Source organism: Rattus norvegicus, chromosome 7 (assembly GCF_036323735.1).
Source record: "Rattus norvegicus strain BN/NHsdMcwi chromosome 7, GRCr8, whole genome shotgun sequence".
Classification (NCBI taxonomy): Eukaryota; Metazoa; Chordata; class Mammalia; order Rodentia; family Muridae; genus Rattus; species Rattus norvegicus.
The window spans coordinates 25,159,633-25,176,767 of NC_086025.1; the positions used below are offsets into that span (position 1 = coordinate 25,159,633).

The following is a 17,135-nucleotide window of genomic DNA, read 5'->3' on the forward strand; positions in this document are numbered from 1 at the left end:
TTCTTCTTCCCCTTTAGAGTTGCTCGCCCGTCTCACCACTATGATCTCAGTTACCGCACTTGTCACTCCCGTCACCCATTAATCTGTCAAGTGATGATGAGCCTCAAGCTCTAAGCGTACCTTCAAGCGAGGACCTGGGCTGTGAACTGGAAAGCGTGACAACTGCCCTTCGACCCACCCCCACTGCCCCAAACACACACCCATCACCTGCCTGTTTAAATGGTGCGTCCCCGCCGCTGTCACTTAATAAAACTTGGCGCAGAGAGCGCTCAGTGGATTCGCTGGACGCGACGGGAGGTTCCAGTTCTCCCCCGCCCCAGAGTCGCTGGTGCCTAGGCAGTCGCGGTCAGGGCCACCCGGGGCCACACCTGGTGAGCGCTCAGCGCTGCCGCGGTGCGACTTCTCCCGATCCCTGAGTGACAAGGGACGCAGCTGGCGACAGGGCTCTTCCCGATCGGGCGACTGGCAGCGGGTATTTTGGCTCCTCCTTCCTCCAGGATCCACACCTGCAGGACGTACCTGATCTCCGCGGGACGCCACGCCTGCCTTCACCGGGAGAAAAAAGCGAGCGCGGGCCCGAGGCTAAAGCCACCCGTGCTGCGCCGGCCACCACTGTGCACTCTGAGCGCGGGTCACGGCGCGGGACCATGGACGCTTCGCGGGACATCGGCAGCTTTGTGGTGTGGGACTACGTGGTGTTCGCAGGCATGCTGCTCATCTCGGCGGCCATCGGCATCTATTACGCCTTCGCGGGGGGCGGCCAGCAGACCTCCAAGGACTTTCTGATGGGCGGCCGCAGTATGAGCGCTGTGCCTGTGGCTCTGTCCCTCACCGCCAGCTTCATGTCCGCTGTCACTGTCCTGGGCACCCCCGCCGAGGTCTACCGTTTTGGGGCGATATTCAGCATCTTTGGCGTCACTTACTTTTTTGTAGTGGTTATCAGCGCGGAGGTCTTCCTTCCGGTGTTCTATAGACTCGGGATCACCAGCACCTACGAGGTGAGAGGTGGGGGACGGGGAGAGGGGAGGCTTGCTTGCGTTTTCAGGCTTCACAAGGGACTTTCTGGGGTTAAGCAGTTTCTGCCATATGGAAATCTCCCCTTGGGGGTGCGTCTCGGATTACCCCCACCCCAACCCCGTGCGCCCCATAGAGACATAGGCTTCTAAGGAGGAATAGATTCTTGGGGTTTGGTTTTTTGAGCTCAGATACGAAGCAAACCAAGTAGAATGGACGTGTATTCTAGGGTCTTTCCTGACTTTATTGAGGCTTTAAAGTCTTAAAGTCTCTCTCTCTCTCTCTCTCTCTCTCTCTCTCTCTCTCTCTCTCTCTCTCTCTCTCTCTCGGTCCATCCCCAATTTGTCCACCCTAGTGGTTAAGATGTAGCTCTTATTCCAGTGCTTGCCCTGAAACCAAATTCCAGGACGTGTGAATGACCTTGGGCCATTGACTTAACCTTTTGTACTGATATCTTCATCTCAAGAAGAAAATAGCCCTGGCGACTTCATCGGATTGTGGGGAGAACTGAACGCGCTGATGCAGGTGTTCCTTTTAGAATAGGGCCTACCGCAGAGTATATGCTGGGTGAAAGCTGAGTGTAATTACTGTGGGGGAAGTTATCCTGAGAGGACTAGAAAAGTGAAGCGGCAAGGTTCTGAAAAGCACTGCTTGCTGTCTCGCTGTGGAAGAGTCACGCAGGAGACCCGCACTTCATCTGTTGCCGTGTTCATTTTAAAAGTTGTTCTCAGGACAAGGCTCTTTGAGGATGGAGAACATTTGGTTTGGTCCCACTTAAAGAGATGTCAAAGTTGTGTGTGTGTGTGTGTGTGTGTGTGTGTGTGTGTGTGTGTGAGAGAGAGAGAGAGAGAGAGAGAGAGAGAGAGAGAGAGAGACTTTGCCCCTGTTTTGTTTTGTTTTGTTTTGTTTTTTAACAGCGATGTCCTTAACTCAGACCTTAACCTACAGGCTTTACGGAGATGTTCCCACAGCACTAGGCTACCATTCAGGGAGCTAGGCGCCTCAGCTCGAAGTCTCTCAGTCCAGGAGTGTATGGTCTGTTTCCCTGAAGCTCAGGGTCTCTGTAAGGTGGTTTCAGTGAGGCTGATTTAGCCTGGGCTGGGCACCTGCCTCATTGGCATGGCAAGTTTTGGTGGCAAACTCTGTGTTCTACAGGTGTCATCCAAGTCTAGGCATGTCCCAGGTTGAGTTGCCTTCTCACTGTGGTCACTGTGTTTATGGAAACTGTGTGAGAAGCTTTCTCTTTGTGAAAGGGAGGTGACGGACTGGCTGTCCCAGGCCAAATTCTCAGTTCTCACTGCTGTCTTACGTTGTTCTTTGAAACATTCATAGCAAGCCCTGATTATTTTTGCTTAAGAAATGATTAATTTAGGAATTCACCAGTGAGGAACAGCAGATGAAATCCCAAGTGCCTTTTGGAAATTCAGAAGGCTGGTGATGTTGTGCTCACATTTCCCGTGGCCACCAGGCCTCCAGCAATGGTCACTATCTTGCCCCACTCATGCCTAAACTGAGGCTTTTCGTGTGTGCATATTGGCATTCTCATGATAGGGAAATCCTTTCCTACCTACATGTCTTTATAAAAAGTGCATGGGAAATGGTCAGCACTGGGGGGCCCTTGATCGGTGGGTCACGTGGCAAAGTATATTTCTTAGTGGGTGCGAGGACATATTCAGATGTGAATTCCTGACTCCTGTCATTCACAGGTGTTACCAGGTGGGCTTTGGGGGCACTGAAGTCTGTGAGCTCTGACCTGTAGCTGATCAACTCCAAAACTTAGAAAACTTGAATAACCTGGTAAGAGGACTGCAGCCCTGCCAGGAGAACGCCACTTGCAGAACCACTGACCCATGGCCTCTTCAGGGCTGTAACATTAACTCAACCAGAAAGGGACTTCTGTGTTTCTAGTGATAGAAGTTAAGTTAGTAAGAATTCTGGCTAAAAATGGTCCCCAAAAGCTAATGTTTATTAAATATTTATAATTCATGCCAGGCACTGTGAGTTTTTTGTACATGTTTTGTACGTATTATCTAACTCAATACAGCACAATTTGTGTAAGGCTATTCTTTTTTTTTTATTTCTATATATTTTTTTTATTAACTTGAGTATTTCTTTTTTTTCTATATTTTTTTTATTAACTTGAGTATTTCTTATATACATTTCAAGTGTTATTCCCTTTCCCGGTATCCGGGCAAACATCCCCCTCCCCCCTCCCCTTCGTTATGGGTGTTCCCCTCCCAACCCTCCCCCCATTGCCGCCCTCCCCCCACCAGTCTAGTTCACTGGGGGTTCAGTCTTAGCAGGACCCAGGGCTTCCCCTTCCACTGGTGCTCTTACTAGGATATGCATTGCTACCTATGAGGTCAGAGTCCAGGGTCAGTCCATGTATAGTCTTTGGGTAGGGGCTTAGTCCCTGGAAGCTCTGGTTGCTTGGCATTGTTGTACATATGGAGTCTCGAGCCCCTTCAAGCTCTTCCAGTTCTTTCTCTGATTCCTTCAACGGGGGTCCTATTCTCAGTTCAGTGGTTTGCTGCTGGCATTCGCCTCTGTATTTGCTGTATTCTGGCTGTGTCTCTTAGGAGCGATCTACATCCGGCTCCTGTCGGTCTGCACTTCTTTGCTTCATCCATCTTGTCTAATTGGGTGGCTATATATGTATGGGCCACATGTGGGGCAGACTCTGAATGGGTGTTCCTTCAGTCTCTGTTTTAATCTTTGCCTCTCTCTTCCCTGCCAAGGGTATTCTTGTTCCCCTTTTAAAGAAGGAGTGAACCATTCACATTTTGATCATCTGTCTTGAGTTTCATTTGTTCTAGGCATCTAGGGTAATTCAAGCATTTGGGCTAATAGCCACTTATCAATGAGTGCATACCATGTGTGTTTTTCTGTGATTGGGTTACCTCACTCAGGATGATATTTTCCAGTTCCAACCATTTGCCTACGAATTTCATAAAGTCGTTGTTTTTGATAGCTGAGTAATATTCCATTGTGTAGATGTACCACATTTTCTGTATCCATTCCTCTGTTGAAGGGCATCTGGGTTCTTTCCAGCTTCTGGCTATTATAAATAAGGCTGCAATGAACATAGTGGAGCACGTGTCTTTTTTATATGTTGGGGCATCTTTTGGGTATATGCCCAAGAGAGGTATAGCTGGATCCTCAGGCAGTTCAATGTCCAATTTTCTGAGGATTCTCCAGACTGATTTCCAGAATGGTTGTACCAGTTTGCAATCCCACCAACAATGGAGGAGTGTTCCTCTTCCTCCACATCCTCGCCAGTATCTGTTGTCCCCTGAGTTTTTGATCTTAGCCATTCTCACTGGTGTGAGGTGAAATCTCAGGGTTGTTTTGATTTGCATTTCCCTTATGACTAAAGATGTTGAACATTTCTTTAGGTGTTTCTCAGCCATTCGGCATTCCTCAGCTGTGAATTCTTTGTTTAGCTCTGAATCCCATTTTTTAATAGGGTTATTTGTTTCCCTGCGGTCTAACTTCTTGAGTTCTTTGTATATTTTGGATATAAGGCCTCTATCTGTTGTAGGATTGGTAAAGATCTTTTCCCAATTTGTTGGTTGCCGTTTTGTCCTAACCACCGTGTCCTTTGCCTTGTGTAAGGCTATTCTTGCAGCTCAGTTTTCCAGATGAAGAGGCTCGGAGTATACTAAGCCAGAGAGGGGAAGGAATAAGAATCCATGCCAAGCAACTTACTGATTGCTTCCGAAGGCTCTAGTGAGTTGGTTAGAACCCTAAGCATTTCACAGAGAACCGAGGAAGTCATACAGGACCTTTGAACTTATAATCACTCCATGCATGTCCAGCTCAGGGTGTCAGGTAGTCAGGGAGAAGGAAGCTTGCTGTGCCTCTGTTAAGTTAATTAGTCATGGCAGAGGATGTCTTGGGGGAAGGCTTTGTGGTTCTGTGTTGAGGACACCTTTACAGACAAGCTCCCCGGCACTGAGTAATGGTCACCCCTACACATCCTTGCCCAGATATGAATTATTTCTACACTTCTATTTCTATAGCCCGATTTGGTTGACTACAACATTTTTCTCTACCACTGCTGTCAAAATATAGATGATAGGCATTTAACAATGTTCAGACTCACGGACTGGCAGGAAGCCTATGCAGGAATCCAGAGCAATGAATAATTTCTTTGGGATCTCCCAGGTTCCACTTTAGCTACTTTATTATGGATAGCAATTGAAACCTTCACATCTCTAAGTTAATCTAAATCCCAAGGACGGTGAAAGATCTCTGTTTAGCGTAGGTATTTATTATTCTGTTGTTTTGCCTGTGAACTCTAGATCTGTTCTCTAAGCAGCGGGACCAGGGCTTCTGCTTAAGTTCTTTCATGTTTCCTCTGAAGGCTAGTAAAGGACCCATGGCTTCCAGTATCTGTCTTCAGTTCACTTTGTGTGAGTGTAAACATATGGGTCAGTTGATCTTTGGGATAATAATATATGTGAAAAATTCCAAGTTATTTGGTTCAATTTGCTATATTTTCTTTTTGCTGCCACAGTCTCTTAAGCTTTGTGTAGTCTCCAGCACTAGAATACATGGATCTAGAAAAGGCAAAAAACTATCACACGCCTTTAATCCAAGCACTTGTGAAGCAGAGGCAGGTGGATCTCTGTGAGTTTCAGGCCATCCTGGGCTAAAGAGTGAGTTCCAGGATAGCCAGAGCTACAAAAGACTTCTGTATCTATTCATGTCCACTGATATGTAGTGTAGATTTACTTAAGGGAAATCTTCAGAAATAACTGTTTCCAGTTTTCAGAAATGTCTCCACATTTTCCAAAGTAGCCTTACATGATTTTGATATCCATGATTCACAAGGTCCTTGGCTTTCAATTCCACTAATCTTTGCATCTTAAGTTTTGAAAAGTTTATATCTTATCTATGTATACCATTGGATACCTTCTCTTTGCAAAATCAAAGAGAAAGATTTGCCCCTGGGATCCTCATTTTAAACACAAGGAAGCTGAGATTGAGAGAATGGTGGTCTCGAGCTCACGAGTCAGGGTTGGGACTGCCCAGGGGCTGCAATTCTGCTGCAGTCACTGCCTTGTACTGTGTTGGGAATTCGTCACCCGTCAGTGACAAATGAAGGTCTTGTCTGTAGTGCTATGTACTTATTGAGTCTTAAACTCATGGTCAGGTTTCTTTTCATTTATGTGGTTATAGGCACAGGTTTTGTGCATCAAAGTTTGTAAGTTTGTATGCCACATCCCAGAAAACAGATTGCCATCTCGGTCCTCTCTGAGTGCTAGCAGCCTCATCTCCAACATAGTACCTGCTTCACTGAGTAACCAAGCACACCAGGTGTGTTAGCTGTGATTGTACAGCAAAAATACCCATATGTCTTTCTATTAAATGATTAGCTAATGACAATTTCTCCTCCTTTTTCTGTTCCTCCTCCTCCTGTTGATTCTGTCTCCTTCTTTATACAGCAAGACTCCCAGTCATTGGCTTTTTTTCTACATGTCAAAAAATACTCAAGTTAAATAATAGCTTGGTCTTCAGCTCAGAAATTCTGATTCTAACTGTAATATATTTTTATAGATTATACAACACAGGAAATGAATAGGCCATATTATAAGCTATAGTAGATTTCAAGGAGAGTTGTAAAGATTGTCAGGGTCTTGGCTCTAAACAGAAGATAACCTGACACTCAAGAGGCTGAGGTAGATGGCTGGGAAATTGAAGCCAGTCTGGGCTACATAGTAAAACCCCATTTCAAAAACGGAAGCAAAACCCAAACCAACTAACTGACCTGGGTCACCAGAAATGGTGGCATATACAGCAGAAGGATCAGAAAGATCTGTCTGGTCTTTATACGCAGGACTTGTCTCAGAGACAAAACAAAACAAGACAAAGCAACACTGAAAACATGACCTCGATGATGTAAGTTAAATCTACACACACACACACACACACACACACACACACACACACACACACACACACACACGCATGCGCGCACGCTCACTGGTATGTCAAGGATTGCAGACCAAGGAGTTTGAAGGTAGTTCATAGAACAGCAGGAAAGGCAGAGTAAACAGCTCCTGGAAAGGACAAAGCATCAACAGCTTCTTCAGTTTTTTTCCTGTCAGGATCATGCCTTGCCACTTCAGTCCCTCCCCAGTTTAGCAGTTTCCATCCGGATGAGAAGGTGATTGGCTGGCCTTGAGGTCATGTGATTTCCTCTCGCTCAGAAGAGGTAGAGTAGCTGATGCAGATTTCTACTCTGAAATAGAAAAGGGCTGATTTCTCAATCGAATCAAAAGAAATAGAGAATGGTTACTGGAAGGAAAGAGGAAACAATAGACTGGTGAAAACGAAGGAGTTTTCAGGCGCGCATCGTGTGAAGGATTTCAGAAATCTGTGCATATCAATGGTCATTGAATGGCAGTCTAAAGCATCAGTTTACACATAAGTAAAAGTCTTTTTAGAAAAATAAAAACACAAAATAAGTTACAAAGTTCCTGTAAATGTCTTACCCTTCATTTCTGGAGTCGATTTAAAATGTGTTTAGGAGATTCACCCCCCCCCCCCCCTCTGTCTCAACAGTATTTGGAGCTCAGATTTAATCGATTCATTCGTCTCTGTGGCACAGTCCTCTTCATCGTTCAAACAGTAAGTACCTCTCCATTAATTTACTTTCTCCTTTGCTGTCGAAAATGTTTTTATCTGCGGGCGAAATATGTGGAAGATAAAGACAACATGACAACGATACAAAAAACAAACAAAAAAAAAACAAAAAAAAGAAAGAAAGAAAGGAAAAGAAAACAAAAACAAAGCATGCTTGTCCTCACCAAGAATGAAACCTAAAGATCCTTAAACTGTGCTTCAGTGAAGAATTTAAGTTCTTGAAAAACAGTGGTTTAAGTGAACCTTTTTTAAATAGTCATTCTGTTTATTGAGAGAAGTGACTTTGACCCGAAACTGTAGTAGAACAATTTTTTTCAATAACTAAGTTTTTCTTATTTATTTTCCATCCAGATTGCTGCCCTGGTTTAAGTGAATTTAAATACTGTGTTGGTCAAGCAATAGACGTAGACCTTTAGGAAAATACCCTTTCTAACCTTCTCCACCGGGACCAAGTTGACAGTCAGCACGTTATTTCAATGACAGAAATATTTGAGGGAGCTACGTTGGCTGACAGGAGGGAAGACTGAGTAGATTTCTCAGTCTTTTCGCGACTGACTCGGTATTAGGTATAAGCCTGACGGGGAAGACTTTAGGGAAGAGTTTTGTGTGAAAGCATACTTTAACGATGAATCAGCGTTCTTTAAAAACTTGAGCTTGCTCCAATCAGAACTGTGTGCTTAGGGGAAAGGAGAATCCTGAGCTTTAGGAGAGATCTCAAAGACAAACACACAGTGCACTCATTCAAGAATATGCAAATGAAGATAGGCATGTTGATGAACCTGAATGGAAAGCAAAGGTTTGCCAAGTAAAGGTAAGCATCACTGCTCCATGCTTCTCGTTCCTTAGGAGGCTGCCGGAGGGTTTCCACGAGCCTAATCACAGCATTTACCACCCTCCCGCCACGGCTGAGCATTTTAGGTCTGGATTCTTAAGGGAGGTCAACAATTTGCAGGTCTCCAGTCTAAAACCACTTAAGCACTTGCTCGGGAGAGATGTGAGGCAGAGCGCCCTTTCCCAGTGTTTGACTTGGTTTTGTTTTATGCTTTTGTACATTTCGTCAGGTCTTAGTATCGGCTGTTAGAAGAGGCAGGTAGAGACTCTGATAGTCTAAGGCTGGTCGCTCCTGTGTAGTAACTGTTCCTGCTAAAGATGCCTCCAGGAGCAAGACATGGGGCTCAGTTGTAATGAGGACAGTGAGCGAGTCACATTTCAGATCTTCAACGCGGTCAGAATAACACGGTGGAAAGTAGTTCATTTCTTTTCAAAGGAGGAGAGCATTAACACTTCCCATTTGAAGGGCTTGCTTCCGTGCAGGGCAATTAAGCATTCAGTTAGCATATAATTTTATAATGTTTACGACATTTTATAATGTTACTTGAAACTACTATAGAATGTATTTGAAGGGTGAAAGGCAATGAAAATGATATTTTGAGAAGCGGATACTTTGTCTTAACAATTGTTTCTTCGTGTTCAAGTATTTTAAGTCTATGAAAGGTGAGTTTAAGTTTGAGTTGTTGGATCAATGAACATATTTTTTGTACTGATTATCATTACACTTTAAAAAAAAAAGTCTTCAGAAAGGGTTTTGTGATGTTTTAGATACACTGTAGACAGAATGAAATCAATTTTATTTAAATATTTTCAATCTATAATGACACATTAAATATATTGATATGGATCAATTTGTAACTGATTTTATAATTCATGTACGGGATTCATTAATTTTATACTTCATATTATTCATTGTTTTCCTTCTCTCCCTGATAGATTCTGTACACTGGGATTGTGATTTATGCCCCTGCTCTGGCTTTGAATCAAGGTACATTTAAAGGGGCTATCATGTGGCTACAGTGGCTGGTTCATTTTTGCTATGCTTTATTCTCTCTCCTTGGGGAGATAGACAGATGGAAAAAGACCTCCCGTAGTCCTTAGGGGCTTTATGAGGGTAGTGGGATGGGCTTCATTAGTCTATACTGGCTTCTTTGAGGTATGAATGGATAATTCCAAAGTGTCTGTGGGCTTATAGGCAGACCTAGACCTTCCTGGGGTAGGGCTAGTTGTTTCAATATTGTATGCCTGCCAGCTGTTCTTTGTTACTTCACACCCTCTCCCCTACTGTAGCCCTAATGACTGCACTCCCTCCTTTTTGACTACTACCCAGAGTTCATCCCTGCATTGATTTGCTTCCATAAATACCATGACCAAAAGCAACTTGAGGAGAAAAGAGTTTCTTTCAGGTTATAGCTTACAGTCCATTAGGAAGGGAAGTCAAGGCAGGAACCCAAGGCAGGAACCCAAGGCAGGAAGTGAAACTGAGGCTATGGAAGGGTGCTGCTGCCCATGGCATGTTCGATGATGATGATGATGATGATGATGATGATGATGATGATGATGGTGGTGGTGGTGGTGGTGGTGGTGATGATGATGATTGCTTCTCTTATGAGAACCTACTTCATTTTTTAATTTTAAATTTACCTTCTTGGGGATTAATTTTTATGCAATCAAATGTGCCAATTTCAATGCCAAGTTTAAGGAAAATGGGCATATACTAACTCCTGTAACCAGTAATCAATTAAAATATCACACCAATGATTTCTCTCATGCCTCTGTAAAATTAATCCCCCCCATCCCTGGCTCAAGGCAACCACTGATGTGTTTTTTTCTCCCCTTTTGTAGATTCTCTCCTCACATAGTCTGTCCTGATTATGGTTTCCCCTCCATTTACTCCTCCTAGTTCTTCCCTACTTCCCCTCTTACTCAGTTACTCTCTCTTTCTTTCTCTTATTAGAAAACAAACAGGCTTATAACAGATAATAGTAAAGTATAACAAAATAAAATGTAATGACATAAGACAAAAAACTTATCATATAGAAGTTGGACAAGACAAACCAATAGAAGAAAAGAGCCCAAGGGGAGGCATATCAAAGAACCACTCATTCCCACACTCCCAGAAAAACACTAAGCTGGAAGCCATCATATACACACAGAGGACTGGTAGAGACCTGTGCAGGCACTGGTATGCAGCTCCAGCCTCTGAGTTCATATGAGCTTTGATCATGATGATTTAGAAGTCTTTGTTTTCTTGGTGTCTTTCATCCTCTCCGGGTCTTACACTCTTTCTGCCTTCTCTTTCATAGGGTTCCCTGAGTCTGAATGGAGGATTTGAGGAAGCTATTCCATCTAGGGCTAAGTGTTTCAAGGTTTCTAACTCTCTGGATAAATGTCAGGCTCTAGGTCTCTATGTTTGTTCCGATCTACTTGGAGGAAGCTTCTCTGATGCTGGCTTAAGAAGGTGCTGATCTAGGTATAGTGGAGTATCATTTCCAGTCATTTTATCATTACCTTTAAAAAAAAACTAGTAGTATTTGATTTTATTCTAGTTCCCTGGGCTAACCACTCTCTGGTTTCTGGTCACTGGAGCAATGTCAAGTTTCAGTTCCATCTCGTGAAGCGGTCCTTCAATCAAATCAGATATTGATTGACTAGTCACTCAAGTTCGGTGACGCCATTGCTCTAGCATATTTGGCAGGCAGGACACCGTTATAGATAAGAGGGTTTGCAACTGGCTTGATGTTTACGTTTCTCTTTTGGTAGCATACAGAGCATGTGCCTATACCAAAGATGCTAGAGTGTAGGGTGAAGGGTGTGTGTAGGCACTGGCTAGACCTCTCTTTGTTCAGTGAGTTCTGTGGTTGTCGTCTTCAGCAGTAGGGCCTTGCTGTCAGTTTGTAGAAGGCAGCCTATTGTCTTGGCAAGAGCCTAAGTTGTTTGGGGATTCCCGTGGGACCTCTATGGCCAACAACTCAATTATAACCCAATCCTGGCATTGGAAGCTTTGTTTGGTGACAAGAGATTGCCAGTTGGGGGCTCTCTCTTATCTCCCCATCATTTGCTGATTTCATTAGATCACCTTCATATATATACATATTTTGGGAAGTTTCTAAAGTATTAGGCTTTTATACTACCCTCAAATGCCTCATAATTTTAGCTGTCTCTCCATATTCCTTCCCCCAATCCACTCTTCCCTCTTCTTCTCCACTTGATTGTCCCATTCCAACTCTCCCAATTCATAACTGTTTATTCTATTTCTCTTTCCTTTTTTAAAAAATTTATTTATTCTTTTATGCTATGAGTACACTGCAGCTGTCTTCAGACACACCAGAAGAGGGCATCAGATTCCATTATGGATGGTTGTGAGCCACCATGTGGTTGCTGGGAATTGAACTCAGGACCTCTGGAAGAGCAATCAGTGCTCTTAACCACTGCGCCATCTCTCCAGCCCCTATTTCTCTTTCCTAAAGTGATCTCACTGTGCACTTTATATTCTCCCTCTGTGCTTCTACAGATTGTAGCTTGGTCATCATTGACTTAACAGCCAATATCCACATATAAACAAATACATATTTGTCTTTCTATAGTTGGGGTACCTTCCTCAAGATGATTTTTTTTCCTAGTTCCATCTATGTGCCTGGAAATTTTGTGCTGTTATTTTTTTTTAACAGCTGAGTAATACTCCATTGTGGAAATGTATCACATTTTTCTTTATCCATTCTTCTGTTGAGAAACATGATCTAGATGGTTTTCACTTCCTGGCTATTATAAACAGGGCAACAAGGAACATGGTTTAACAAGTGTCTCTGTGGTAGTCTGACACATCCTTTGGCTATACACCTAAGAGTGATATAGCTAGATCTTAAGATAGATCCATTCCCATCTTCCTGAGGAACTGCCACACTGATTTCCATAGTGGCTGTACAAGTTTACACTCCCACCAGCACTGGAGGAGTGTCCCCCTTCCTCCACACCCTCACCAGCATGAGCTGTCACTTGATTTATTGATCTTAGCCATTCTGATAGGTGTACGATGAAATCTCAAAGCAGTTTTGATTTGCATATTTCTGATGGCTAAGGATGGTGAACATTTCTTCTTAAGTGTCTCTCAGAGTATGTGCCTGTAACATTCGAGATTCCTTAATTGAGAATTATTTGTTTAGATCAGTATTCTGTTTTAAAATTGGATTGTTTTCTTGATGTCTAGTTTTTTTTTTTTTTGAGACCTTTACATATTTTGGACGTTAGCCCTCTATCAGATGTGTAGTTGGTAAGAGTACTTCTCTCTTCTCTAGGCTGCCACTCTGTCTGAATGAGGGTGTCCCTCACCATGCACATGTTTCTCAGTTTCATCTTCTTGATCTTAATTTTATACAACCCAGGGCTACCCCTGTGGGCTGCCAATCCACATCAATCATTAATGAAGAAATGTCCTTATAGGCTAATCTGATAGAGACATTTTCTCAATCGAGGTTTCCACTTCCAAGATGATTCCAACCTCCCAGTTGTCAAGTTTACAAAAACATAACCAGCACAGACCCCAAGAGGCTTCTGCTTTCTGCTCAGATCCTGATGAAGTCTGGCCTTTATTCCTGGAGTTTTATTCGAGTCCACATTGAAATAGACAGTAGCTGTGTGATTTGATATGTGAGGTTGCTCCTAGTGACTACTGTGTTTATAAAAACCCATGAAGGTACCGATCAATAAACTATCACTTTAGATTTGTATCGAAGCGGCTTTGGCTAGCCATAGCTTCAAAAAAAAAAAAAATAAATCTATGGGAAAGCTCTGCGCCCGTTGACTTCCTCTCAGTTAGAACTGAATGCAATCTCTAAAACTCCTTGTAGAACAGGTAAGTGGTATTTGTGATGGTTAAAGCATGGTGCAGTTCCTGAAGTAAGTGTGATGTGGGGAAACCTACTAAGTCCAGGCTCCACCTTCTTGGTTTTATTCCAGGAGTGATAGTAACTGGTACCCACGTCTATGACACGGGAGAGAATCATTACAGAGATGTGCTGTAATGCACTCTTGTCATCTGCATGTTGGGCAAGACCCATGTCAACATCACTACCAGCGGAAATGGCTTACTTCATAGTTGAGAAATGAGTTATGAACTTGATACGTCATCTATTGCCTTTAACTGTAATTAAAGGCGTCAGGGTTTTGAAACACAGTTCTTGGAATAATCTAAGCATGGACTTTAACTTCTGATGAAATCAAGACTTTTGCCTTCTCTCTCTCTCTCTCTCTCTCTCTCTCTCTCTCTGGAAAAGTCTGGAGCCACCTTCTAGGCAACTGGAGCCATAGAAACTGTGTTTGGATGATTAGAACACCAACGGTTTGTTTGCTGTACCCAGGAGAGTAGACACAGTATCTTCTGAACAGTAGATGCTCTTGTAAAACTTCAGAATTGGGACTTATGCCCACAGAATTGTCTTCATAGATTTTTTTCTTTTGTTATAGAAAAACTTCAAATGAAGATTAACTTAGTGAGAATAGTGCATTGAACCTTAATGTTGAACCACTATGTTTGAATAACTCTCTAGTTAGTGTCAAATTTAGCTCACCCCAATTCTCCAGTAGCTTCCTTTGCTGTAAATATGAAATGCTGTATCACTTTGTCTGTATTTTAGCGAGTCTTATAAATAATAATCCCACCACCATATCTATAATATTAGCATCGATTCTCTAATTTCCTGTGAAATTCATGCTAGATTTTCCTGATATATTTTTCAGCTTCTTAGGACCACAGCCTAAGCAAGTCCGTTTACTATGTATAAACATTTTTTCATTTGAACTTTTTATTTTTCTTGTGTTTAAAAGTTGAAGGCCAGTTTTTCTTGAGGTATACTCTGTACAGAACAAAACGCACACAGCTTAGGTGTACAGTCTGATGAATCCTAAGAATTGTATATCCTTGTGTAACTATAATCCAACTCAAAACCTAGACTATTTCCAGAATCCACTTCCAGGAAATTTCCTGTGCCACCTACCATTTTACGTGATGGATTTTTTTCACTTTTATCACCATAAGTTTGTTTTCGCTGTTCTTAGACTGTACGTAAGTGGAAGCCTAGACAGCTGTTGTGTGTCTGGATTCTTTGGTTAGCCAATTGCTTCTGAGATTCATTTATGTCGCCACATGAATAAGTAGTTCATTCATTTTTTTTTTTTTTGCCTATCTCTCATGCGTGTGCATGTGCACCCATGCATGGAGGCCTAAGGCTGACTTCAGGAATCAGCTTCCATAGGTCTCCTTCTTAAGGTAAGGTCTTGCAGCAGAACCCGGAAGTCTGTAATTACTCATCTAGTTAGCAAGCTTACTCTGTGGATTCCCTGTCTCCCCTTCTTAACACTGGATTGCAGGTAAGCAGCCGTGCACACACTAGTATTGACTGGGTTTGGGGGTTCCAAGACCCCATCATCATGTTTGCACGACAAATATATTAATAATGTAGCTATGTCAGTACAGTTCATTACTTTGCATCGCTAGTGATATTCCACTGCACACACTCACTGAAATCGGCTTATCTACTCCCTTGTTCATGAGCACGGGATGCTTCTAGTTTTAGGCTACTGTGAATTAAAGACACTACTAGTATCCTTACACAGATTTTTTTGTCCCCACCCCCTTTTTTTTACCTTATACAAATTTTTATGTTTTGTTCTCATGACATATGAAGTATAAATTTCAACATACATGTATTCTGAACAAGGATAGGACTGGCACATGCGAGAAATTGTCAAATAACCTTTCTAAGCAGTTGAACCTTTTCACATTATTCCACAATATCTGAGAATTCCAGCCCTTCTACACCCTTGACGACACTTAGCATTATTTTTTTCCTCGTTTTTTTTTTTTTTTTTTTTTTTAGCAATCTTAGCATGTATTATCTATATTATTGCACCGTGGCTCTCATTTGTTTTTCTCTGGTGACTACTGATGTTGAGTTTCTCAGCTCATAAAATGATCAAAATGAACTCACTATTTAGTTTAATTTAGCATTTCAAATTACTTGGGATTTCTCTTTTGTGGTCCATGTTTTTGGAGACAGGGTCTCAGGGAGCCTGGAAATCTGCTATGCAACTGAAACTAATCTTGAACTCTTAATTTTGTTTTTTATATCTTATTCATCATATATAACAGTATCATGTGGAGGTCAGAAGATAATTTGTGTGCATCTGTTTTTTTCTCCTCCTGTGTAGGTTTTGGGGATTGAACTCAGGTCCTTGGGCTTGGTAGCAGGTCCCCTTATCCTCTGAGCTTTAGTCTTGAGCCCCAGGACAGGTGTTTGTTACACCCCTTTTCTTACTAGCTTTGAAAGAATCAATTGCAGGTCTAAGGGTATTGCTCGATTTTTTACTTTCTAATTTCACGAAGTCCTTCACTTTATCCTTCCTAACTCTGTAGACTATATAATGGTTCCAAAGACGGATCTTTAAAATTTGAAGAAGTCTAACATAGCTCCATCTTTTTTGTTGATGTTGTTGTTCTGCTTATCCTTTATGTATTATAGGTAACTGTATTTTTCTGTTGACTTTTATTTATGCTTCCATTAAAAAACATATCCCTCTACGTCCTAGAGCATTGGTAGCAGATGATGGACTTTTATACCTCAAGTGTTACCTTAAAAACACACTTAAAGGTCTATAGAAACAGCATATTTATATGAACCCGTGGGAAGGAATGGGAAATCCCCTTTGATCCCAGTCAGTCTGGGATCTACATTACAGAATCCAGCTGTCCCTTAGCTTAATTACAATATAAATCCTGTACTATGAATTAGGCAGTGTTAGATTGTATATGGTATCTGAATATAAGCAAGCATCATGTCTGCTGAGCTTATCAAATGTGATTTTTTTTAATTCCATTTGTCTTAGGGGCATGGGTGAGCCACGATTCTAGTCTTAAGCAAGTGGATCTATGGAGCTAGGTGCCTCCCTGGTAATTCCTGAGAAGTGCTTTGGTGATGCGCCTTTCAGAGTTGAACACATGTTCTCTTTTCTTCTACAGTTACAGGATTTGATCTGTGGGGCGCAGTGGTGGCCACAGGGGTGGTCTGCACATTCTACTGCACACTGGTATGTGGAGAGTGTCTTTTCTCTTCTACCTGCTTCGCAAGACTGGGATTTCAAGTAGTCACATGCGACAGTGTGACTGCTCTCATACACTCTTTCTCTCTGGGCTTCTCACACTACAATGTTTTTGTAAGGAACATTTGGTCCTTAGATATGGATTGTGAATGAAGTTTTTCTTTCATCTGGACCATTGCATGGGTCCCCCGTTTTAACCTCTCGATTCATTAATATGGTTTTCAAAAATCTCATAGATGTGCTTGTGTAATACCTCAGCACAGAGGCTTGTGATGATGGTCTATTAACTATAGACACAGGTGACCAACTGTGTACTGGACATCGAGACACAATGCTGCTTTACTGTAGATGCAGGTTCTTTGCAGCAATGCAAACTTATATAGTCTTTGATAGTCTCTATATTAACCTTTTGTTTGAATGATCTTTCAGAGCCTGTTTGAAACCCAGGTCATAGAGCCTGAAGAGAAATACTTGTGGCAGTGACTAGTATGCAACAATTTTAGTATCTTAACAAGTGATAGAATAATCTGGGTACAAACTGATTA

At 42.3% G+C, this 17,135-nt stretch overlaps 1 protein-coding gene across 1 annotated transcript in view; it reads left to right on the forward strand.

Moving 5' to 3' along the window:
• The first annotated feature begins 647 nt into the window (after positions 1-647).
• Slc5a8 (solute carrier family 5 member 8) overlaps positions 648-17,135 on the forward strand; it is a 40,906-nt gene continuing 24,418 nt past the window's right edge. Inside the window, exons 1-4 of the mRNA NM_001191987.1 lie at positions 648-998; positions 7,585-7,650; positions 9,433-9,484; positions 16,511-16,578. Coding sequence (NP_001178916.1) covers positions 648-998; positions 7,585-7,650; positions 9,433-9,484; positions 16,511-16,578 — 537 coding nt within the window. The remainder of the gene's footprint in view (positions 999-7,584; positions 7,651-9,432; positions 9,485-16,510; positions 16,579-17,135) is intronic.